The sequence below is a fragment of the Dermacentor albipictus genome, chromosome 2, assembly GCF_038994185.2.
Source record: "Dermacentor albipictus isolate Rhodes 1998 colony chromosome 2, USDA_Dalb.pri_finalv2, whole genome shotgun sequence".
NCBI lineage: Eukaryota > Metazoa > Arthropoda > Arachnida > Ixodida > Ixodidae > Dermacentor > Dermacentor albipictus.
The window spans coordinates 65,821,935-65,847,314 of NC_091822.1; the positions used below are offsets into that span (position 1 = coordinate 65,821,935).

At 47.2% G+C, this 25,380-nt stretch overlaps 2 protein-coding genes across 2 annotated transcripts in view; one reads left to right on the forward strand and one right to left on the reverse strand.

The window, feature by feature from the left end:
- Positions 1–25,380, forward strand: part of LOC135903264 (E3 ubiquitin-protein ligase MARCHF2-like) — a 185,902-nt gene that overhangs the window by 27,345 nt on the left and 133,177 nt on the right. The window lies entirely within an intron of this gene.
- LOC135903192 (solute carrier family 22 member 7-like) lies at positions 10,115–19,892 on the reverse strand. The gene is made up of 2 exons (XM_065433594.1): positions 19,542–19,892; positions 10,115–12,155 (listed from the first exon to the last, which is right to left on the reverse strand). Exons 1-2 carry the CDS (start codon positions 19,890–19,892, stop codon positions 10,593–10,595), a joined length of 1,914 nt encoding a protein of 637 aa, XP_065289666.1. The 3' UTR covers positions 10,115–10,592.

Consider the following 25,380-nt stretch of genomic DNA (forward strand, 5'->3'; position numbering starts at 1 on the left):
TGAAATTATGACAACCACTGCGTCTTATCAAACGTATTGGTTTTGCAAATGCGCATTACAGCTGACGGAACGACATACTGTAAGTGAAGCACAAGAGAACAAGGACAAAAGGAGGATACAACACTTGAAGAAATGAAGAATTAGTAGGCGTACAGCAAACAAGCGATGACGGAGAACACACAATGATCGGGTGTTCTGTGACATCGCTTTGCGTATTTACGGTGTTATGGAGATCAACGGCATAAAAACGTACCTTCAAGCGTACTCCCTCAACCTCCGCCGCATTCATCATGATAATCAACGCCTAAACAAAATGAGGCACTATTTTTTGCCAAGAGTAGACCTCTTTACAGCAAGTCTATGTAATGACTCGCAGACGAAACCAGCATGCTTTCGAAAATGTTTTACCGCCGTAGTATTCGAACGCCAACGGCCAGGAAACACATCGATGCCAATAGGCTGTCGGCTGTCGGTGGTTAATCAAGTACAAAAACCTTGACGCTATGACTAAAAAGCAGCTTCAACAATCAACTTTAAAAAAAAAATCAACTGCCTATTTGCCTGAGGTAACAAAACATCTTTAGACACCTCGATTGTTTATGTCAATGGTTTGTGTAAAGTAAAAAAATTCACCATGTTTAGCGCCCCTAGCAGAGAAAGCACAAACTAAAGTATTCGACCAAATTACAGTAACTCCACTTGCGCGCTTACGCTGAAACGCGCCTCGATTGATTTTTCGCCCTCTGTGGCCATTTGTTGAACTTGAGAGTGTACGGGGCCTGACCATAGGACGAAAACAAGTCTGCTCAATAACAGTTTATTCATGGAGGAGGAAACAACTTTATTTATAACAAAAACTATTTTATCTGAATCAAAAGAATAGTGGCGCCATCTGTACATCTTACGGAGAGACAGTGCGCCGTGCTGAGGCGTGACGATGATAGATGGCGCGATCGTTTCATCTTTTCTCTGTTTGAATAAACACGCTCAAAAAAAAGAAAGGAAAAAAAGAAAAAAAGGAAATAAAAAAGAAATAAAAAGGAAGCAGCGATTGTACATCTGGACAAGCAAATTCCAATTGAGCGTACTGACCATAATACAGAGCCAGACGTTAGCAAAAAAATTGTTGCTGCACCAATGATAGAAATCAAACCACGGAATTAATTAATTAATTAATTAATTAATGCAGTATTATTACGCGCTTTAAACCTCAAGGCGCCCGTAACTCGTATAATTGGGTTACTACTCATCGTTAGCTTGGCAACACATTGCGGTATTCGGTGTCACCAAAACACGAACACACAGACAGAGAAAGCTAAACATAACAAAAAATGCAGCATGCAGAGATCACTGTATCTAGAACACTGCCAGCTCGGTCTACGCACGACGCAATGTTTCTTCCTCGAGAGCACTGAGAAGAAAGATATGAATCAAAAGAAGTCGTGCCAATGGCCTTCGATTCACATGGGGTTCCCAGGCGTCGTTGTCGAGCTGCGCCTCAGCGATGACTGACCCGACGGCGCAGGCGACGACCTCGGCGAAAAAAAAATTGGAGGACGCTTAAGCTTCGCCTTCAAGAGTGGAACGCGACAGCGTTCCCGTCGACCCGCCAAGGGGTATAAGACAATGCGCTACAGCACAGCGATCACTTACGAGGCGCCCCGCATCGGACTTAGCGCCCACCTATCACGCGGTGAGCGTCGAGCAACGCAGCGTTCGGCGCGGCAACGAAACGTGCGCCTGAGCAAACGGAACTAACCAAAGAACTCGGTGTCTCGGAGGGGAAACGATCTACGCCAGCCAAACGTCGTGATCGGCACGGGCAGAGAGATAGATAGACAGTAATATAAAGAAAGGAACGGCGCTTGATTCTGCAACCGGGAGCACGGCGAAGCGTCGTCAGGGAAGAGGGAGTCGGGACCGCGACGCGCCTGGCACCGGTCCCAATGCGCGCGCGGCGCGCCTCCTGTCGGGGCAGCGCCGTACATTGAGAGGAGGGGATCTTCTGTGTTTGCCGCAAGACGGCTCTGCGTGTACGGTAAGCGCAGAAGAAATGTAGCGGAAACGTACTTCGCTACTCGTGTAACTGCGACTTCTGTAAGTTACATGCTCATAATTACCGATATACATTGCAGTATAACTTTCTACGGCACGTTTCTGAGGGAAGACCGCATTCACTAGAAGCGCTTTTGTACCGCTTTCAAGCATCGAACTCGTGGCTCAGGCTTGTAGCCAAGCTGGAAATAAAGAAAAAAAAGAACTCGTGGCTGAGTGGTAGCGCCTCCGTCTCACACTCCAGAGACCCTGGTTCGATTCCCACCGAGGCAATCTTGGAAGTTGCTTTTTATTCATGAAGCGCCTGCCGTGATTTATCGCTCACGGCCAACGCCGCGGACGCGGACGCCGACACCGACGCCGACGACACCGGTTTTTCTGCGACACCAGCTCCTTAACGCTATCGCTTTAAAACGGCGATGGAGTCAGCGACGAAAGCTGCATGGACTCGGAGACCCCGCGTGTCACGACGCCTTCTTGGCTCCGCGCCCCCGTCCACGTCGATGCTTGTTACCGGAGGGTCTTGGCATCTGCGGCGCCAGCGATGCCTTGATCAGTTCCTTGCGCCCCTCGATGGTCAAGGTCATGCTGAGCGACTCGGACACATTCTTGGGTTTGCGCACTACGAGAACATCGGGCAGCCACAGGTTGGCGATGGCGGTGAGCGCGACGAGCAGGGCCATGACCAGGTTGACGGCCAGACGCGCCTCGGCGCCGACCACCATGGGCAGCGCGGTGGCCGCGAGCGCTCCGACGCGGCCGATCACGAACGACCAGCTGAGCCCGATGCTGCGCACGTGGGTCGGGAATACCTCGGCCGCGTAGCCGTAGTTGAGGCTGACCGCGCAGAAGCAGGCGCACTGGACGGCGATGCGGGACGCGCGCGCAGATCGCCCGCCGGGCGAGTACAGCAGCGCCGCCTCGAGCACCATGGAGACGCCCAGGGAGACGAGGGCGAGCGACAGCGCACGGCGGTTTCCCTTGAGCTCCACGTACCTGTAGACGCAGGCGTAGCAGGACACCTGCACGCAGGTACGAGATACGCCTCAAACATGGAGGCGATGTTCATGATGGTGGCGGTGTTGATGAAGATCATCTGAAGTGGCGGATGCCGACTCGGGAGCCGTCAGCCAAGAATCGTGCTCCTGGTACACGTGTCGTCGTGACTAACTTCCGTAACAGTACTGTTGGGTAGTGTTTCAAGTACTGTTGCTATGGAGTTATGGTTCTAGCGCTAATTTTTCTTCATTAGTGCAATACTGCTTAGTAAAAAATTGTAAGACGCGTATGCTTCTTCTTTAAGAGTGGAACACAATAGCATTCAACGATACCTGACTCACGCTCCCCGGCAACTGGGGCTATATGTAACCGTAACGTTTACCGGGAAACGCTGGTGGCGAACGCAATGCACGAAGGCGAGCTTTCTGGTAGAAACGCAGGCTCTTGCGTGGGCCGATCCCGGAGATTGTGTGCAGTGGCGCCAAATCTCAAGCGGCAGCTGGAAAATGAGTTTGTTTCCGTATAGCATAATTATGTTTTCTCGTGTATTCAAGCTACAATCCGACGCTATAGCATATCTGCAGGTTCTGTGTGTGTCGCACTTTAAGAATAGTGTCGTACTTTACCAACAGTCTGACACATTTTACTTTGCGAAATTTAATTAGTTCAGTGCACCATGCGGAGGACCTGCATGGTTCGGGATGCGGGGTTCGTGGTCGATTTAGCCCGATAACGCTGAGGGCTCCGTGTCGCAGGATATCCGGTGTCGGCACCGGCGATAGCGGAGTTGTCCGTCAGGGAAAATTTCCGTATATATTTAGGTATATACTGTGACGTAGATAAAGAGTAAGTAATATTATGTTTACAGTATATATACAGAGAAGTTACACCCAAAACGGCATAATAACGAAAACCACGAACGAGCTCTCTCGAGCGTGCTCTTCGTAGCCCTGCTGAGCACGTTCTTCAGAATGCGGGAATGTCCTGTAGCATAACCCCCGGCGGTCGGAGCGCCGTCTCAGTGCTTAGACAAGGAAAGGGTTGTAGGCTGAAACGTACGGCTTGAGACGGGACACATGCACGACATCGGTGGGGGGGCACTGAAGATGACGAGCGACCATCCAACGGGGCTATCTCGTATTTGACCTCGGTGATGTGGCACAAAGCCTTGCGATGCCTGGAGTAGCGGGAAAGAAGTTTCGAAAATAGGCCGACGCGGCGGCAAGGGGCCCAATAAAGAGGACCCAGGAGCCTGGTTCGTAGCGAGCAGGCCTTTTGAGTTAGATGCGAGGCAGAGAGACGGTCCCGTGCAATGTGACGAGCCGTTTGCGCACGAGCAACAGCGTCGCGTGCGTATTCTGTAGCAGCGTGCGGAGGTGATAGAAGGGGTGTCTCAAAGAGCAACGTGGGGTGGCGGACAAAGAAGCGATAAGAAGGAGAGAAGCGGGCAGTGTCGTGGCGGTACGAGACGTATGGGAAAGTCACGGCAAACTTTTGTTCCAGTCACAGTGATCTGCTGAAACGTACATGGACACCATGCATCGTCATGAGCGTGTGGTTGAGGCTTTCTGTAAGTCCATCAGTCTGCGAGCGGTAGGCGGTGGTTAGCTTATGAGGTGTGGAACAAAAGCTAAGAATATCGCCGCGAACTTGTGAAAGAAAAGACCGACCGCGATCTGTCAGCAGTTGCGGTGAAGCGCCGTGCTGGAGGATGACGTCGTAGCGCAGGAAGTCTGTAATGTCAGTGGCGCAACTGATCGCTAGTGTACATGTGATGACTGGCGCATCGTGTGGCGTAGTCAGTAGCTACGGCCATCCACTCGTTCCTCAGAAGAGAAGTCGGAAATGGGTCAACGTGGTCAATGCCGACGTGGTGGAACGTACTAGTTGCAATGTCGATATGCTGAAGTGGGCCGGCAGGCTGCAAAGACGAACGTTTGAGGCCTTGGCAGAACTCGCAACCAGCAACGTAGCGGCGCACAGAAATGTAAAGGTCTGGCCAAAAGAACCGACGCCGCACACGGTCCTTTGTACGGGATACTCCAAGGCAGCCGGCTGTTGGAGCATCGTGGAGCTGGTGAAGAGTACAACGAATGGTTGTAGTACTACGAGCAGCAGCTCGGCACCGTCGCAGTTGGTATTGCGACGGTAGAGAATATTGTCGCGGAATACGAACAGGCGGAGGGACGGGTCGGAGTTATTCGAGCATAAACGATCGGTGATGGACAGCAAATTTGCACCAGTCAGCTTTTGATTGCATATGTCACTCAAGTAGGAGATGGCAAGGGCGCAGGTGTCAGAATCATGGGCGGTGGAATTGGGAGGGTCCACTGGATGACGACATGGGCAGTCGGCGTCCTGGTGCACTGTGCCGGGCTTGTAAAATACATCAAGGCTGTAGTCTTGAAGATTTGTCGCCCAGTGACCAAGTCGTCCGGACGGGTCTTTGACAGACTAGAGCCAGCACAGCGCATGGTGATCCGCGATGACCGAAAAGGCGCGGCCAGTAGGGTCGAAATTATGCGACTGCCCAAACTAGGGCAAGGAATTCGTGTTCACTGATGGAGAACTGTCGCTCTGAAGGGGAGAGGAGGCGACGGGCGAAGGCGATGACGCGGTCTTGCCCTTGTCGCCACTGTGCGGGAACAGCGCCGATGCCGTGTCCACTGGCCTCTGTTCGTACTTTCCGTTCGTGCTTCCGTGCGTCCGTTCGTATGCGCTGCGCGGCCAAAATGCGCCAAGATGGAAGGAGTAGTAAGCAATCTGGGGAGCGTGCGGAATGCATCGCCTTGTTCAGGACTCCATGAAAATGTGATTTCCTTCTTCAGGAGCTGTGTTAGCGGACGGGCAATGCCGGCGAAATTCTTGACAAAACGTCGGAAATAACACAAGTCAACGAACCTCCGGACGTCTTTGGCGGAACGCGGAACAGTGAAATGCTTCAAGACAAGAATTTGATTGGGATCAGTTTGGATACCACGAAAACTCACACGGTGTCCTAGGACAGTAATTTCACAACGGCGGACGCTGCGCGTCGAAGAGCTCAACTGACCAGCCCAGCTCCATCTTATTTCTCCTAATGTCAATTAAAATATTGGCAATCCCTGTTTCCTCTCTGATTTCCTCTCTTCCTTCTTTAATCCTTCTTGTTTCCTCTCCGAGTTCTTGAAAGCATGCAGTGAATAGCAACGGAGAGATCTTATCTCCTTGTCTAGCCGCTTTCTTTATAGGTATTTTCCTACTTTTCATGTGGAGAATGAAGGTAGCCGTGGAAAAACTGTAGATATTGTTGAAGGGGTTTACGTAAGCCTTCTGTAATCCTTGATAACGTAATGCCTCTATGGCATTACTATATTATATATGGCACTATATGGCATTACTATGGCATGAAAGCTATATAGAAAGATGATTGTACTCCGCGGATTTCTCGATTTCTGATTGATTACATGGATGTGATTCATTGCAGAGTATCGCTTCCTGAAGGCAGCCTGTTCTCTTGGTTGATTGAACTCCATTGTTGCCCTGATTCTATTGGAAATTATCTTGGGTGAATATTTCGTACAATACAGGAAGTAAGTTATTCGGCATATAATTGTTCAATTCTTTAACGTCTCCTTGTTTCAGGATTAGTATGATTTTGGCATTCTTCCATTTTTCTGGGACTCGTCAAGTCGTGAGACAATTCGTATAAAGAACCCACAGCTTTACAAGTATGATCTATCCTCCGCCTATGATTAAATCAACTGCTATTCCATCTTCTCCTGCCGCTTTTCCCCATTTCATGTCTTGCAAGGTCTTTCTAACTTCATCCCTAGGTATAGAGGAGCCTCTTTAACCTACTTCGAATGGAGGTTTCGAGGTTGCTCTGGGTACTGTACAGATCGACAGAAAATTCTTCCGCTGCTTTTACTATATCTTCGAAGTCCCAGCTGATATTACCCTGCTTATCTTTCAGTGCACATATATGATGGCTTGTTGTAGGTCAAGTTTTCTTATCACCTATGTCATGCTGCGTCCATTTCTTTACCGCTTCGTCAGTCTTTCCTACGTTATAACTTTTATAACTTCGAATACCTCCTATTTTCTTTTTGTTGATCAGTTATGACAGTTCCGCGAATTCTGTCAGATTTCTTGAGCTGGACACTTTTATTCTTTGTCTTTTCTTTGTTAAGTCCTTCGTTACTTGGGACACCTTACCTATGGTTGTCTTGGGGCACTACTTTCCACTTCTACTGCTGCTTCCGAAGCCAGCCTAGTTACGCTTTCATTCGTCACCTCTAGGTCAATTTCACCTCTGTGTTCTAAGGCTGCATACTTGCTTTTAAGTGCCATCCTGAATTTGTCTTCCTTTACTCTTAGTGCGACTAGGTTGGCCTGTTTCTTCTTAGCCGACTTTACACTTTCTCTCTTCAAACTGAGATGAAACCTAGACCTCACTAACGTATGATAACTGCACTTTACCCTACCTAAGAGCTCTACATCCTGGATTATGCTCGGATAATAATAATAATATTTGGGGTTTTACGTGCCAAAACCACTTTCTGATTATGAGGCACGCCGTAGTGGAGGACACCGGAAATTTTGACCACCTGGGGTTCTTTAACGTGCACCTAAATCTAAGCACACGGGTGTTTTCGCATTTCGCCCCCATCGAAATGCGGCCGCCGTGGCCGGGATTCGATCCCGCGACCTCGTGCTCAGCAGCCCAACTCCATAGCCACTGAGCAACCACGGCGGGTTATGCTCGGATCAGCAGAAAGTATTAAATCAATATAATTTCTTGTTTCACCATTAGGACTTTTCCAGCTCCTTTTCCTGTTGCTACGCTTCCTGAAGAAGACGTTAATTATCCACATCGCTTTCCGCGAATTCTACCAACATGTCTCTTCTAGTGTTCCTACAATCGACGCCATATTTGGCAATTATTTGTTCACCAGCCAGCGTTTCCTCCAGTTTTGCATTGAAGTCGCTCATTACTACAGTATGCTGAGTTTGCACTTTTCTCGTTGCAACTTTAACATATAATAAAATTGATCTATTTCGTCATTGACTGGTTGTTGGAGGTTAGGCTTTTATTACCTTTGTTCTATTCTTCTTAAGTCTATTACGCTTACTGCTACTCTCTCATTGATGCTGTAGAATTCGTCAATGTTGCCCGCTGGGTTGTTATGGCTTACGAATCCTACGCCGTGCTCCTTATTATCCGGAAGTCCTCTATAGCAGAGAACCTGACCATTAGTCAACACTGCACAAGCACCAGTTCTTCTAACCTCACTATGGCTACAATATCCCAAACAATGCCTAATAGTTCCTCAGAGTCCTGCTATGCTAGCATCACTCGACAGTGATCGATTAAGTATAAGTAATTACTTGCGTAATTACGTTTAATTATTGAATTGTTGCTACGGGAGTACTGGCCTGCCTTATTTCTGCACCGAATCTATAGTAAGGCCGACTGTATGGTTTACTTGTTGCTGGAACTGTAGTGTCCTACTTTCTGTCTACGCTAATTGTATGGTATACGTACTTGTGTGAGCTGTAGTGATCAGTTTCTTTCTGCGCTGACTGCATAGTATACTTGTCGTGGCAGCAGGAGTGGCATGTTTTATTTCAGCATGGAGCGTACGGTATGGGAGACTATTATACATATGTTGCGCCAGCTGTACTTCACTAACTCTGTGATATAGTTATTTGTATAAACTTTAGAGTCTCTTTTCTTTCTCCGTGGTATAGTTACTTGTTGCGACAACTGTACTCTAGGCTTTCCGTTTCCGTAGATGTGCTTTCCTAAACTAAAACCAAATGAAATATTTTTTGCTGCTGTCTTCTTTACACGAGCCTTAGTTTTTTTGTGTGGAAACATGGCAGCGTTACTTGTTGCACTTTCTGGAGAGGCCCGATTTCTTTCTATGCCAACTGTGATTGTTGTGTTCATATAGGAGGTTGTGGCCAAGTACTGCACCAGGGTAGCCAATCCTGCTCTGGTGAGGGAGTGCGTTACCGGTTTTGGTCAACGGGATCAGGCCACACTCCAGGCCTGCTTGTGCAATTTTATCAACACGCGGATTTTTTTTAATCTGATGGAAAATTGCCGGCACCGGGATTCGAACCACGGACCTCTTGCACGCGAGGCGGGTGTTCTACCTCTACGCCACCGCTGCCGTAGAGACTGTAGGTGTACTACAGTCCACAACTGTAGGTGTACTATACTAATAGCTATAACTATCAGTATTCCCGCTTTCATAAACACCTTTTGTTAGCGCCTCGGTTCGTTAAAATATGGAAAATGCAACTAATTCGCGAATGAATTATTGGGAAAGTTTTAACACGTATGTACAAACACAAGGGATATGCTTGGCTATTCTTAGTTCTAGTACCAGATGCAGTTGACTCTAGCACTGATCATAGCTTCACCAAATTGACAACTCTACTGAAGTATGTTCATTATTTCACTGATTTCACCGATTTCAGTAATTCACTGATTTATTTCCGTCGGAACAATTTCGCATATCGGTGCAGACCGTGCTTCTAGAAATCAGCCTGAAGGCGACCGTATTACATAAGTATACTAATGGCCCGGCCGGGACGCGGCCTCTTTCATAGTCGCCTATATATCAAACGATTCCACCAAATTCTTTCATGAGGTAAGCAGGCGTCCTGTTGCGTTGAATTATAAATGCCATGACCTGCACGCTCCCCCTTTACCAGTGATATACACGCCTCACAGTGAATGGCACGATAACGTCTTACGACATTGATGAAGATCAGCCAACGAGCGATCGCACAAATTGTGTCCCTGAAAAGGCGGCAGTCCGGCTCGCCAGCCCATTCGAGGTATCGGCATGTGTAGTTCGGACTCTCGTGGCCGTCAAGGGCAACAAAGGTGATCGATCTGGCACAAATATCTGCATTCTACCTACGAGAGCACTTGTTTGTGGTCGTATTGCGGGAATGTGTCTCCTAACAACGGCAAGTGTGGTCGGCAGGGGCGTCGTGCCTATTTTTACGGATGACCCCTTCTACGCTTGATCAGTTACACAAAAGGAACCAAAAACGTTAGTTGCGTGGCATACCCAAAGAAGTACACTTCCGCAAGTTTCAATCAGAATGCTCCAGGCAGTTGCCAGGCTCTATGCCCTTTTGAGACAGAGACAGTAACACCGCATTTATGGGCAAATAGAGGGCGCGGCTGCGCGCAGGTGCGATTCCTCGAGATCCTCGTGTACGCAAGAGGACGGGAGCGTTATGTGAATTGCTCTTGGCGTAAGCATCACAGCACACTTCCGCGGGTGGTGTCCCCTGGCTATGCCTTCAATAGCGCAGGGCCGCAATGGACCGTTCCATCGAAGGAGCACAAGTTTCACCAGAGCAATCAAAAACGCGGTGTCTGATGCAGTTGATGTACTATAAAACTTTTGTAACGAAATTCACTAAAAACAGAGTGTCATGTATGCATGGAAACACGAAAGAAAACTAAAAATACCATGCTGTTTGCAGCGAAAGCAAAGGATGTAGCTAGGTAACAATAAATGATGTAGTCAGCGGGAAATAGGTCCTTGTGAAGGTGGCGAAACGGCCGTGCTGTTTCTTCCTTTCTTTTTCTGCTGTGAGCGTCTCACACTCTTGGACGAAGAAAGGTACTTGTCACTTGTACTAACCACTGCCATTGGGGACGTCGTCTCAGACGGTGTTAGCACCTCTGGTTGCGTCACGTCATGTGCTCGCTTGTGACGTCGTTTATGACGTTTGGCCTTCATAGCGGCATACGCCGTGCCCTGTGCCAAGGATGCCTTCAGCACTTCCTTCCGTTGCTCATCGGTCAATGCGGCCGACTCTAGTGTCGACGGCTGCATCTTCTTGCGGAGAAATATTTCGGGCAGCCACTGGATCGCCATCCCGCTAGCCAACACGATCAGCGTCATGGTGATGTCGAACACTAGAGCATTGTCAGAAAACGTCGAGTTCAGAAACGTGGCCAGCAGCGCGCCAGCCCGCCCGACCGAGTATGACACGCAAAGCCCTCTGCTTCGCATCGAGGTGGGGAATACTTCCGTCGTGTAGCCGTAGTTGACCGACATGGATACAGCAGCGCTGCTGTCGACCACGAGTCTCGTAAGCACGGTCCAGGGCATGGTGAGTTTCAATTGATGGAGTGCGGCCTGGAGGGCACTGGACACGCAGAGCAGCGCCAGCGCCATGGACAACGAGACTCGTTGGCCCCACTTAGTGATGCCTCGGTAGGCGGCGACGAGCAGCAGCACGTGTAGCGTGAATCCCAACACCACCCAATGGGTATCGAGCGCCGTCTCGCGAAGGCCTGTTCCGTAGAAAGCAAAGCACACTCCGAACCAGGAAACGAGCACGGATACAGCGCGCCGGCTAAGCGTGGATACGATGGCCGAGCCGGTGGTGCTCGACGGGGACGCCGTCTCTCGCTTCTCCAGCTGCTGCCTGAGGGCCTCGAACGTTGTCCTGACCTTGGCCAGGTCGATGCGGTTCTGCGCGGCAGCGTTCAGTATCACGAGCTCGGCTAGCCGAATTCTGTGCGTTTCAATGAGCCAGACCGGAGACTCGTCGATCATGTTGCACCAGGCAACCGCCACCGCCGTGACCGTTGCGAGGAACGTGTGAGATAGCCACCAACGCGGATTGGCCATCGACACGAGGGACATCAGCGGCATCGCCATCGCCGAACCGACGCTCGTAGCCAGGAGGCTGTAGAGAGCGCGATGTTCCTCGCCCGTCACCTCGTAAAGCACGATGAAAACCAGCAGATTGGTGGTGCTGGTCGTGGCGGCAACAATATACCGTGACACAACGAACATGCGGAAAACCTGCGACGAGCCGGCAGCAAGGCTGGCAAGCAGCATCGTGAAGGCGCAGGCGAGGATAATGGGCCTGCGTCCCAGGCGGTCAGCCGCGATTCCTGCCAGTGGAACGAACACCATGGGGGCCATCATGTATGTGGACTCCGACAGCGCGTAGAGCCAGTGGTGGCTACACACCAAGTCCCAGGCGCTGACGATGCTGTCTTCCTGTCGGTCACCGGCGTAGTCCCACTGGTTGCAAGACACTACTCTTCGTTCGCTGCCGTTTTCTCCCTTCGAATAAAACAAAAAATGCATCAATGACTCATTTCATCGATTACGCCAACGCCGCGACGGCACCAACTAGCGCACGCCAATAATAGCTTATGTCGCACACGGAATAAGACGAGCTGGTTTTCATGTTAGCAGTGAACTCAGAGGCAAGAAGCTGAACATGATGAACTCGTTGTGCCATGCTTACTCATAAAACGTTGTAGTGTTTGGAAATTAAGCTGCTTCGTTTTAATGCGCTTGCACTCATAGGCTATTTTAGGCACTTTCCTGGTACTATCTATCTATCTATCTATCTATCTATCTATCTATCTATCTATCTATCTATCTATCTATCTATCTATCTATCTATCTATCTATCTATCTATCTATCTATCTATCTATCTATCTATCTATCTATCTATCTATCTATCTATCTATCTATCTATCTATCTATCTATCTATCTATCTATAAAGAAAGCAACAAAATCCCAATAAAGAAAGGTGTCAGACAGGGAGATACGATCTCTCCAATGCTATTCACAGCGTGTTTACAGGAGGTATTCAGAGACCTGGATTGGGAAGAAATGGGGATAAAAGTTAATGGAGAATACCTTAGTAACTTGCGATTCGCTGATGATATTGCCTTGCTTAGTAACTCAGGGGACCAACTGCAATGCATGCTCACTGACCTGGAGAGGCAAAGCGGAAGAGTGGGTCTAAAAATTAATCTGCAGAAAACTAAAGTAATGTTTAACAGTCTCGGAAGAGAACAGCTGGAAGTCGTAAGGGAATACATCTACTTAGGGCAGGTAGTGACTGCGGATCCGGATCATGAGACAGAAATATACAGAAGAATAAGAATGGGCTGGGGTGCGTTTGGCAGGAATTCTCAGATCATGAACAGCAGGTTGCCATTATCCCTCAAAAGAAAAGTGTTGAATAGCTGTGTCTTACCAGTACTCACCTACGGGGCAGAAATCTGGAGGCTTACGAAAAGGGTTCTACTCAAATTGAGGACGACGCAACGAGCTATGGAAAGAAGAATGATAGGTGTAACGTTAAGGGATAAGAAAACAGCAGATTGGGTGAGGGAACAAACGCGAGTTAATGACATCTTAGTTGAAATCAAGAAAAAGAAATAGGCATGGGCAGGACATGTAATCAGGAGGGAAGATAACCGATGGTCATTAAGGGTTACGGACTGGATTCCAAGGGAAGGGAAGCGTAGCAGGGGACGGCAGAAAGTTAGGTGGGCGGATGAGATTAAGAAATTTGCAGGGACGGCATGGCCACAATTAGTACATGACCGGGGTTGTTGGAGAAATATGGGAGAGGCCTTTGCCCTGCAGTGGGCGTAACCAGGCTGATGATGATGATGATCATCTATCTATCTATCTATCTATCTATCTATCTATCTATCTATCTATCTATCTATCTATCTATCTATCTATCTATCTGTCTATCTATCTATCTATCTATCTATCTATCTATCTATATATATATATATATATATATATATATATATATATATATATATATATATATATATATGTCTGTCTGTCTGTGTATGTGCATGTGCTGGGCATGTGCAGCTCTTCAACGAACCTCTCGCCCACTCTGGTGACTGAGTACGCGCCATAGGGTGTGCCGCAAGCAAGGGAACGATTCTCAGGGTTCGCGGGCATCTGCGCACCAAGCTTGTTGTTACGGGGGCCAATTCTCAGCAGTGCCTCCAGATGGCGAACCTTGTAGAGAAGGAAGCGCGAAAGATGAGCCGCCCTGTCGGATGACGGTCTTTCTCAGCGTTCGCCAGCAACGGCGTGCCATGAATTTCGGAGGCCACGCTCAGGCTTCGCGGCGACGGCGTCAGATGCGCCGAGTGTTCTTAGGGAAGGACAAAGGAGGAATTCCGCTGCAGTCCACACCTCGTTCATAACTCGTTTCGATGGTTGCAATGTGTTGTGTCACTATATCTATTCAATGGTACATGCATGACCGTCGACAATCATCGTGGAATGGGCGCTACCTATTTTCTTTAAGCTTTAGCTAAACGGCCTGACCTATATTTTTGAACGGCAGATATAAGAACACACTCTCGATTTAGACTGCGCAAAAGGAGCTCAACGTGTGCAATCTTCCTACTAATGTGCTTGAAAGACACTGCCGTATTTTGAACCCCTAAAATTCATTGCGGATTTCCAGGCGCAATATTTAGATGACGAGATAAAAATATTTATATGACGAGCTTGGCGAATGCTACAGGATACATACGCCTGGACGTACGTATCCGGCACTGGCTTAAAGGCATTGTTCGCACAGGAATGACAAGCGCTAATGAGGAAACGCCAACGGCTGCTCTTTGCCGCGGTAGCCATGGGCCTCATGCGACCCATCAACTCGATTTTTTCGTGACCTACTGTCATTGCATTAAAAAGAATTAGGATGAACATGTGACATTACCAATGACCCTAAAGAAGTAAGCCATCGTGGGCAAAAGAAAGTCATGGATAATCAACAGTGTCAAGCAACGACAAACATTTTTGACCTTGTTTCTAAGCGCACATATGTGACCGCACTTAACTGCACGGCTGTGTTAGTCTCATGCATAGCTCCCCTCGGAAGCCTGCAGATTCATTTCCACAGACAGTGGCTGTGAAAGTGTACGCTTAAACACGTTTGTTCATAATGTAGATTATGTACCGCGCTCATTTTATCGCATTTTTCTGTGCACAGGAAAACGAGCCAACATACATGCACGCTGACATACCAGAAAACATCTCGTCCCGTCCAATTTATCAAGGTCCCAATTTCTTATTCTAGAGGTAGTCATGATTGTTTACCTGTGGTAACTGTAACATTCCCATGAGTAGCGATGTTTGGAATACTTTTTCATTCGAGCAATCGTTTACATCAACCGTGGAAAAAATTGAGTAAAGGTGGCTAATATTTACCTGACGCACCAGTTATTGCCTTAACAATATGGAGCCTTATTTTGACTCCATTTAAGCAGCATATCACACCTAAAGATTTCAGTAACACCGACCTTACCTTAAAGCTTGATGAAGAATGACCGAAACATCCATGGCCCGCGGATTTTACCATTATCTAAAATTTATTGATGCACTTCAAATTCGGAAATGTCGTAAGTATCGTCGCCCCACTGCGCCTCTGCTCTCACGCTTTCGCCAAACCCTCCTCCTTCGCTCTCCTCCTCGCGTCCTTCATTCCCCGCTGCGCTCAGTGTTCGCTCTTTCTTCCTTTGCTGTGCTTGTTTGCTCGGCAACGCCGACGCCCATGCTCGCTACAGTAACGGGCGCCTAAGAGCTGTGTTATAAAAGCTTGCCGCGGGCAGGAGCCCGGTCCAAACGCTCTGCATTACGCCTTCGTTGGTCCAGGTGTTGGCCTTTTGGTTTCGCTTCTCGTTAATTCCGCCGTTCAAGTTTTATATAGCTGCTCAGGGTGAACATCCCAACAGCATTTTTCGCATGCTACCCGAGGAATATTCAGATGGCTTTCTTTTTTACACGCTTTTGGAGTAGCTGTGCCCACAACAGCTTTAGCGTGCCGAGTAATCTGTGCCTTTTTCTTTACGGGCATTAACAAAATTGGCGTAAATCGCCTTTCTTAGAATGGTTACTAATTTTGCTCGAAGAGACAGACACTGCTTGCCCAAAAAAGTCGAAAGGCATACTTGACTAACTAACAAATTTCCTCTAACTGTTAACGAATAACTTCAGAGCACATAATGCAATTTCTCAATTCCAGCGAGTGATTTATTGAGCGACGTTCAATTGGAAAGATATTTAAAACTGGCAAAACTTTATACGTAATCGTCGTCAAACTAGCCGCAAGAATATACTGTTGGTTCATTTACGTTGTTAATAACTGCTTCTTCAGTAAATTTAAGTTCCATAATAACCGTAACAGCAAGGCATGTCGTCTCACAAATAACAAACACATATGCACAAACTGGTGTCGTTCTCAAACTTCGCTCCAAGCTGATATACGACTTGTGAACTACATTTCGTAAATTGCAACATCGCTAAGAAAGACTCTCTTTAATAACTAATAATAAATGAAGTTGTACGACGACAGGATTCGAGGCGAGGATCCCCAACAGCTCGATCCTCTAACCAAGTTGTTTTAAAATGGGGGTCCACTGAACCCAAGCCCACAATATATAAAAATACAAAAACTAAAGAAAGATTTGAATATTCGAATTCGATTCGAAAAAAGGATATTCGACATTGTTCGAAGAATCGGTTGGATACAAATATTCGAATCAAATAGAATATGTTGCAGGCTGTGCGCGAGCAAACGCAGTCCTTTGGTTCTATGTACTCTAAGAATATTGTGGCGATATTGTACTGTATTGTCTGATAATTTCTTGCTGCCAGCGAAATTTCGCTAGTAAACTTACTTAGTCTCCAAACACTACAACCTTGCGACAAAGCCAGCGGCGTGGGTTTGCGGATGGACACGATGCCCTTTTTTTTCGTCTTTTTTTTTATAAGCATCTCCTCCGATTCTGACTTTCCTGCTTCATAGCAAGTGCAATGTGTGACGGCTGGCACAGGATCAAATGGCTCCGTTTTAAGGGGCATTTGATGCGGTATTTAAAGCACAGGTTGGTGAGAACAGCTACAAAGAATTGATAAATGTTCCAAGCTAACATGATCCAAATCCAGAGTGTTTCGATGTAATGGATTAGTTGTCTTGTTTGAGAACATTGACAATGTAGTTGCGAATTTCCAACTTATCAAGTTAACCTAACTTGCCAACAAATGCATGCGCAAATCACTACCGAATATTTGATTCAGTATCTAAAGCTAAGGTATTCGTATTCTAATATTTTGTTCCGAATTTTCTAAATTGCACAATTTTTGGAGCCCAGTTTAGCCTTGACTCATTTCCAGTTCTGGGAGCTGCTCTCGCAACTGCGGCGGCAAACCGCACAAGATAACATTTCAAAAAAAAAGACGTCACAATCTTTGTGGCCAATTTTGCTCGTGGAAAAGAAAATAATCCTTTGGCACACCCCTCCCCCACTGCAGGGGGCCCCCATCACTTCCACCAGTCCACAAAGGGGTCCCTGACACAAGCATGGCCGAGAATCACTGGTCTAACAATCAAGGCATGGTTCAAGCCAGAGCGTCGAGACGTTGGCGCGTTTTATTGCGACGGCAATTACACAGACACTCCCGGCGCATTTTTGCTGTGGTTGTCGCTGTCGGCGTCGGCGTCGGCGTGATGATCCGTATAAAGCGCAAGCGCGATAAAATTGTCGACGCGCACCGTATTTGCGAGTAAAAGCGTGTCACGGTGGGCCGAGGATAGCGACTCAATCTCGCGCATGCTAGGGAGGAAAGCGGGGAGGAAGCGCGCCGTCTTCCATCTCATGCAAGGCTCCGGAAGAAGCCTAAGGAGGCGAGGAAGCACAAAGTTCATTTCGCTCGCTCCTTGTGCCCTGCGTCCTCATTCCAGCGTTTTGACAGTGAGTTTCTGCGGTCATCGAGTGATATGTGTTCATATTAGCTTGTGCGCCCGTGACAACATGCTTGTTAATTTTGTTACTATACCTATATATATGTTCAGAATTTGATACCGCCGACGAAAATACTATCCTTACTTCGTATACCTGTCAACTTGGCTGCGGTCGCAATCGATGCTTCGGCTTTCGGACGAAACTGCAACTCTTTTTTATCATTCAAGACCATTTTTCTCCGTCATCAATTATTATACATAATAATACGGATTCCTTTAGTTCTAAAACATTTTCGGAAGAACATTACTCGCAATCAGTATATGATGTCCCTTCGAGTCAGAATGTGAACACCATATTTCCCGAAAGATGTTTAGGCGTGTTCCTGTGCCTATCGCACAGACTAGAAGTAGTTGCAGGCTGACAGCTCGGGTTATACAACTTTGCTTGCTGGAGCCAATTGCACCTAAGCCTACGCAGCCTATGCAGACTACCCAGACCATGCCGGCTTGTGCTACAGTTTTTCCGCACGTTGCAGCCGGAGTACGTGGTCTAGAATGACAGCCGCCGGTGCATGGGTTCCGCAGCGACGCATCGCGTCGCTCAAATAGCAAAAACATGCGTCCGCGTGTTGTCAAACACCCGTGCAGTAGATCCAGTGAAACGCTAATCACAACGAAGCAAGGCGGGCTCGCATGTATACTCGCAAAGGGATCTCCGTTAGTTCAGGTGCACAAACAATGTGCTGGGGCGTGTGCGGGGGAAGCCGCAGCTGAACGGAGCAGGCGCCCAGAGGTGGCGCTGGGGAACACCAAGCGGAGGATAAGTGACAACGTCGACAAGAACCTGCTCTTGCAAAGCGCGATGTGGACGCTCGCAGCGTGTCCAAAGTGAGCTTGCCGCAGTACGGGAACGCGAAGTCAGCAAAAAGCGACAACGCCGACGAGACCCTGCAGTTCTCACCGATGATACTCGCGGTCATCGAGTTTCCTCTGTTCAGGTGTCTACAAGTGCCACAATACGTGCGTTTATTTAGTAAGCATACGTCTGCTACAATTCACAATGCTACTAAAGATACGAACCCTACACTACATGTAATATTCGAAGATGCTGCTATCCCATCCATTACTTTGTCCTTATGGCGAAACTGGGATTCTTTATTTTAATGGAAAACAATTATACAAATAAACTCTATGCAATTTGCAAAACAAGCCCAAGGGCGTTCAAGATTGCATATACGATGCACGCTCAAACAACGAAGTATGAACTTTTCCACAGTTCTGCTTGCCATAAAAGCGCCAAAAAAGTCCGTGAGCAGGTACAAATCCCTACGTCAAAGTATCTCTAGAGGAGACATCGCCCGATCTTGCACATTACCATCTGGTGAGGAGCGATACCGGCGCAGTGAAAGTCCGTAGGGTGCGAACATTCATTCGCACATTCCACAACATTAACTTTCTTGTAATTTCATAACAACACCAACAAATTGCTTCGAAACTTACAGGTTAATAATTACGAGGAAGGAATGTGTGGTCAGTCAAAGCTGTTGAACGCGAAATTCAGGGCATTGCCTGAATTCGGGTCATTTCCGTCTTTCCGGCTTCGAACGAGTCTGACTTTGCAAATGGATTAGTTCAAACAAAATATAGCGCTGCAAATGCAAACAGTTCACCGTGAGCATGACCGTGTGCGCAGTTTTATTGCCTTCGACGTCTAATAAAACTGCTCCCACAGTTGGGCAACGAACAGGAAATAAAGGGCAGTAAACTGACACGACCGGCCAAGACGAAGATCACTCAAATCCACGCATTAAACAACCTACCCACGTCAGCTGAAAGATGTGACAGAGCCAGGTCTCCGTCTGCTCTATAACCTATTCTGTTCTTAACCGTCAACGTGCGGGTTCATACACGCGTAAGAAGTACCGGCACCGGTGGGTCGTACACGTTGCACTCGCTGAGGCTGCCGTCGGCCAAGACGGGTATGGCCACGTTCCTCCACTCCTGGACGGGCACGTGCAGAAATTCGTCGGGCGGGCGACACCAGTGCTGCACAGGACGACCGATGAGTCGGTAGGCGAACGCGTGCAGCACAAGCGCCGTCAGGCAAAGCACGACGCAGAGCAGCACCCTCCTCTGGAACTTGCCGTGGCCCAGAATGACGTAGACGTTCTCCTGGATGATGGGCCGCGTGTCCGAGGAAGACACGAAGTCATCCAGGATGCTTCGCGGTGGCGACGCTACCTGATATGAGCCTGCATTGGCTCCCGACTCCATGGCGCTGTTTATCGGAGAAGCGAGAAGTGGCGTTGCTGTTGGTACGAAATGCGTAAGCCGGCAGTGACCTGGGCGCGGGCGTGTGGGGCGGCGACGGCAGCGTAGTCGCGAGAAATGCCGTCGCTGGTGTAACCGACGCCGAAATTGGTGGTCGTGGAGGAACGGGATGCTTCAACCCACGTTACGACGGGTGGGAGCGTCCCTGTTCTTCGGGTTGAGCGATACTGCTGCAAGGACTGGAACAGCTGCGGACAGTTCACTAGCTTCTTCTTCATAGCTCGTGAATGCGTGCGCACGGTGAACGCGCCGCCGAGCGCAGCTCAGGTTTCGTCGTTGCCTTCGAAATTGGAGCAGCCGAATAGTTTTGTTTTTATGTTTTTTCACAGAGCACAGTGAGGGGAGATGCTAGCGACCTTAAACAAGAGCAAACGACTTTAGACCCTGAAAAATATTGGTGGTTGCGCAGGTCGAACTTGATCTTCTTTGGTATCACGGATGCAGCCGGTGAAACCTGGGAGCAATCAGAGGAGCATGTAATCTCTTTCTGCTCAGAGCATCTTTGTGTGTCGATAAATGCTGATAATATAAAACGTGCGCATCGAATGGGCCGCTTCCAAGAATCAAAAAACCGCTCAATCATTGTCAAACTGGCATATTTTAAGGTGAAGTCAAAAATTCTGACAGCAGGGCCGAAGTTGAAGGAATCCAAATTTTCTGTTCGTGAAGACTATTCTGCGCATGTTCGGTTAGCCTGGAAAAAGTTGTACTCTTTTGGTAAGGAAAGGGACGCCACGTTCAAAATACGTTACGACGAACTGGTGATCGACAAAAAACAATACGTATATGACGCCAATACGGATCGCGTAATCGAGCTTTCGTCATAGCGATCACCACCCGCTTCCAAGGTTCCTTATAAACAGCTGGCTCAGCCTTCGCAAAGCTCACACGTCACTCCATCTTATCGTAAAATGGCTGTCGTGTTCACGAACGTTCGCAGCTACTTACCAAAGAAGGAAGCAGTGGAAGCGCTTCTTGATGATAATTGCTCGGATATTGCGGTCCTTACCGAGTCGTGGCTTACCGCAGATATTCAGGACAGCAAGCTGCTCGAGGCTAGTAGAACGTTTAGTGTCTACAGACTTGACAGAGCTGGCCGAAGAGGAGGTGGTGTCCTGATTCTCGTTAAATCAACGGTAGTCTCACACTTGGTGCCCGTCCAATGCAGCCTTGAACTACTATGTATTAACCTGTCCCTTAAATTTGGTAACACCTTGCTTATCGCCTGCTACCGTCCGCCAGATTTAGATCGCTCTTTTGTTGATGAGCTGTATTCTGACCTTTTCCACCTCCAAACCCGCTTTCCGCGAGCGAACTTGGTACTATGCGGAGACTTTAATTATCCGGATATAGACTGGGAACTGTTGTCAGCATCTTCTCGCCAGTCGAAGAAATTTATTGACTTAATTCTCACCTTTAGTCTGTTCCAGTCTGTTAGAATCCCAACCCGTGGTACCAACATCTTTGATCTAGTATTTGTCTCAAAGCCTGAGTTATGTCAGTCTCTCTCGTGTACTAGTAGTGGCCTTAGTGACCACAAACTACTATTTTTTAATTTGGCTATTCCCATTCCCACCCGCAAGTCATCTTTAAAATACATTCGCGACTATAACAAAGCCGACTATGCGCAAATTAACCTTGAACTGGAGGCGTTTCTTTATCACTTTAGTAAAACTGCTCACAACCGAACCGTTTATAGTAACTGGTTACTTTACAAGCAAAAAATACTTTCGCTCATGGAAACATATGTCCCGCTGATTTGTATTCGCGGAGATGCTGATAAGCACTGGTTTTCTAATGGCCTTCGACGGTTGTTAAGAAAAGAAAAACGACTTTTCCGAGCTGCCAAAAATTCTGCCTCTGCTTCAAAATGGGACAAGTACTTTGAATGCCTCCGGGGTTATACAAATCTTTTAAAGCATTCCAAAAAGGAATTTTTCCATAAAGACCTGCATAACATCGTTCGGAATAACCCTAAAAAGTTCTGGAATATCCTGTTGCCAAACCGAAACTCGCCTCAAAATATAATCTTGCACGACCAAGATGGCTCGCACGTCGCCGCAGATCACTGCGCAGATGTTATGAACACTTACTTTTCTTCAGTTTTTACTCGGGAACCAGTGCTAAACATACCCAGATATCCCAGTCATAATTTCAGCCAGATGCCTCCAATTTCCTTTTCAGTCGAAGGCATAGCTAAACTCATTGATAACTTGAAGCCATGAAGCGCTCCCGGGCCGGATGACATAACTACCAAGATACTAAAAGGTACAAGAGATATTTCATGCCAGATATTACAAATAATTTTTAGTCAATCACTTTCAAGTCCAGCAATTCCAGATGACTGGACATTAAGTAAGGTTGTGCCGGTTTTCAAGGCTGGTGACCGCTCTGATCCATCAAACTATCGACCAATTTCATTAACATGTATTGCTTGTAAAATGCTGGAACACATCATGTACTCACAAGTCTGCTCTCACCTGGACAGGAACTCCTTCCTTTTTACCAAACAATATGGATTCCGCTCTGGATTTTCATGCGATACCCAGCTTTTCGCGTTTACTACCGACCTTCCCCTGAACTTAGATTCATCTTTTCAAACTGATATCATCTACCTGGATTTCTCTAAGGCCTTTAACCGGGTTCCACATCAACGTCTTATGGCTAAACTCTCCTCTCTCTCTCTAGATCCCTTAATATTGTCATGGATTTCTTGTTTCCTCTCAGACCGCACCCAGTTTACTGTTATCGGCAACCACCGCTCCAAAACCTCCAAAGTCATTTCAGGCGTACCCCAAGGCTCTGTCCTTGGACCACTCTTATTTTTAGGCTTTATCAACGACCTTCCTTCAAATATCTCCTCCACAATTCGCCTTTTCGCTGACGATTGCGTTCTTTATCGTCGCATAACTACCACCTCTGACCAGAGACTCCACCAGAAAGACCTTACCTGGCTGATGAATCTAAACATATCCAAATGCAAGAGCATGCAAGTATCTCGAAAGCTTTCCACCTTTAACTTTTCATACTCGTTAAACTCCACTGCCATATCACGTGTTGAATCGTACCGATACTTAGGTGTTGTTATCACCGACAAACACAACTGGTCTGAACACATCACGAAATTAGTGGCAGAGACATCCAAAACACTTGGTTTCATTAAGCGTGCCCTTTCTTTATCCCCCAGTTATATCAGAAAACTCGCCTAGGAGGCGTACGTTAGGCCGAAACTTGAATATGCCAGCGCAATATAGAGTCCTCACCAGCAATATCTAATAGAATCACTTGAAAGCATTCAGAATCGGGCGGCTCGCTTCATCGTTTCCGAATATAATAGACGGGTTAGCATTAGTGCCATTAAATCATCCATTAATCTTGAATCGTTAGCTCATCGAAGGAAGATTTCACGACTATGCCTGTTTCAAAATCTATACTATAATCGCCCCTGACCTGAGAACCTCCCTTTTAGTCCCACCTGTACGGACATCACGTCGGCTTTTCAATTCTATGAGTGTACAACGCATAACTGGTTCGACAAACACATTTAGTAAGTCTTTCGTACCATTGGCGATTGAAGAATGGAACTCGATTCCAGAACCATTAGTCAATGAACGTGACAACTCAAAATTCAGGCAGCTAATATCGGCTCACTTTGCCAAATAATCTCGTAATCGGTAAACATTTCCTGCTTTTCTCATATATCCGACGCGTATTTCACTTTGTGGCTCTTCGCTAAGATGGGACATAACATATATGCAACATTTTCTGCTTTGACTTGTGTGTATATATATGTGTATTGAATTGTATTTTTGTATTGAATTGAATGTTGTATTGAATTGAATTTTATATTGAATTGTATTGTAACCTTTTTATTCAATTGCAAACATATGCGGAGATCAACTGCATGGGTGGTATTTTCGTCTTTTTTTTTCCGTCTTTGCCTTCAACCACGGTTCCATAACAATCTGTAACGTTACTCTGCCTGTCTGCCTTTTTATTTCGCTTTATAATTATATGACCATGTCAATACTTCTCTTGTTAAATACCCCCCCCCCCTATGTAATGCCCAATCCAGGGCCCTTAAGGGATAACAAATGATAAATGATGATGCTGTGTATTGTTACAGCTGCGTACATGCAGCTGGGTATAGCTTATGTGTTCTGCTTCCTCCCTTGTCCTCATCATTCATGAGCTATCTTTGCCGTAACAAAATACAGCTCCCTGTGCTACTTATTTTGCAATGTGTTTGCGTTATGGAAAGTTTTGTATTATTGGTTATTTCTACCTGTGAAATTGTCTGTGTCAGCTATTATACTTAGTCTTCCAAAAGTATTTTTGTCAACATAAATAAATGATCCGTAAAGGTGTTGCTGTATTTATTTTTGTAATATTGTCAGTTATGAAGTTTTTATACACTGTTGCATGTTGAATGACAGAATAAAATTGATGCGCAACTTTTTAATGTGGTGTTTTTCAGATCAATTTTCATCTCATGCCAGGCACGTACCCAGGGGGGGGGGGCCCGGGGGGGCCCGGGCCCCCCCCCCGAAATCAAGTGGCATACCCCCCCTCCCCCTCCCCACCCACGCCACCACTCCTCACACATTCCTGAAGCGCCGCCAGATCAATGTTGAGACTTGGCAGCTGTTCATCGGTCAGCATTATGCTGCCTTTTTCGCTCCTTTTAGATGGCGGTAGTTGTCGGCTGCTCTTGTAATGTGAAGGACAGTTTTTTCATAGACTCCGCACCCACGCCATTAACTCAAGATGCGTTCAGTTGTCACCATCTATTCAACCGTCACGCGCATAGCTGTTGCTTTTTTTAGTTCAACCTTCTTTGTTTAGGCTGATCCTGGGACCAGGAGAGGGATGCGGCTGTTACTCAGCTGGTCTGTACTCTCATGGAACGAGTTGCGGCCGCGGAGAATACGGCAATTGCGTTTAGCTTTTCCCTTTGCTTCATTATTTCCTTGAGTTATGGCTCGCCGCGACGCTGGCAGATGCCCGGAACCATATACACGTGATATGGGTTCGATAAGGTGGGAAATAAAATAATGTTAAAGTATGTCCATCATGATACCTTGCAACAACCCTTAAAACCATAAGCAAGATGACTGTCGCCCGTCACCTCGTCTGTTTTTCCCTAATTGTATAACACTTTTCGTCCAAAATTGGCAACTGGAAACAAAAATCACAAGGAGTTGGGAAATGAAGCGATCTACTGAGGCACGGCAAGGCAACAACCAAACTGCCCGCAAAAGAGAATAATAAAACAGTTAACCGTTGTTTATGAGAGTATTTATGGATCAACATCTTTTTATTTAGAAAGGAAGTAGAGAAAACGCCGCCGGAAGTGGAGAACAATTACTTGTTTTGAATGACGCTTCTACAGTTATCGGTCGAACCGCCTCACGTAGCCACTTCTCTGCTG

Excerpts from the sequence above, each read along its gene's own strand:
- LOC135903192 (XM_065433594.1), bottom strand. The coding sequence starts at position 19,892 with ATGGAGTCGGGAGCCAATGCAGGCTCATATCAGGTAGCGTCGCCACCG. Across the intron at positions 12,156-19,541 it reads TGTACGACCCACCGGTGCCG|GGAGAAAACGGCAGCGAACG; the intron begins GTACTTCTTACG and ends TTTTATTCGAAG.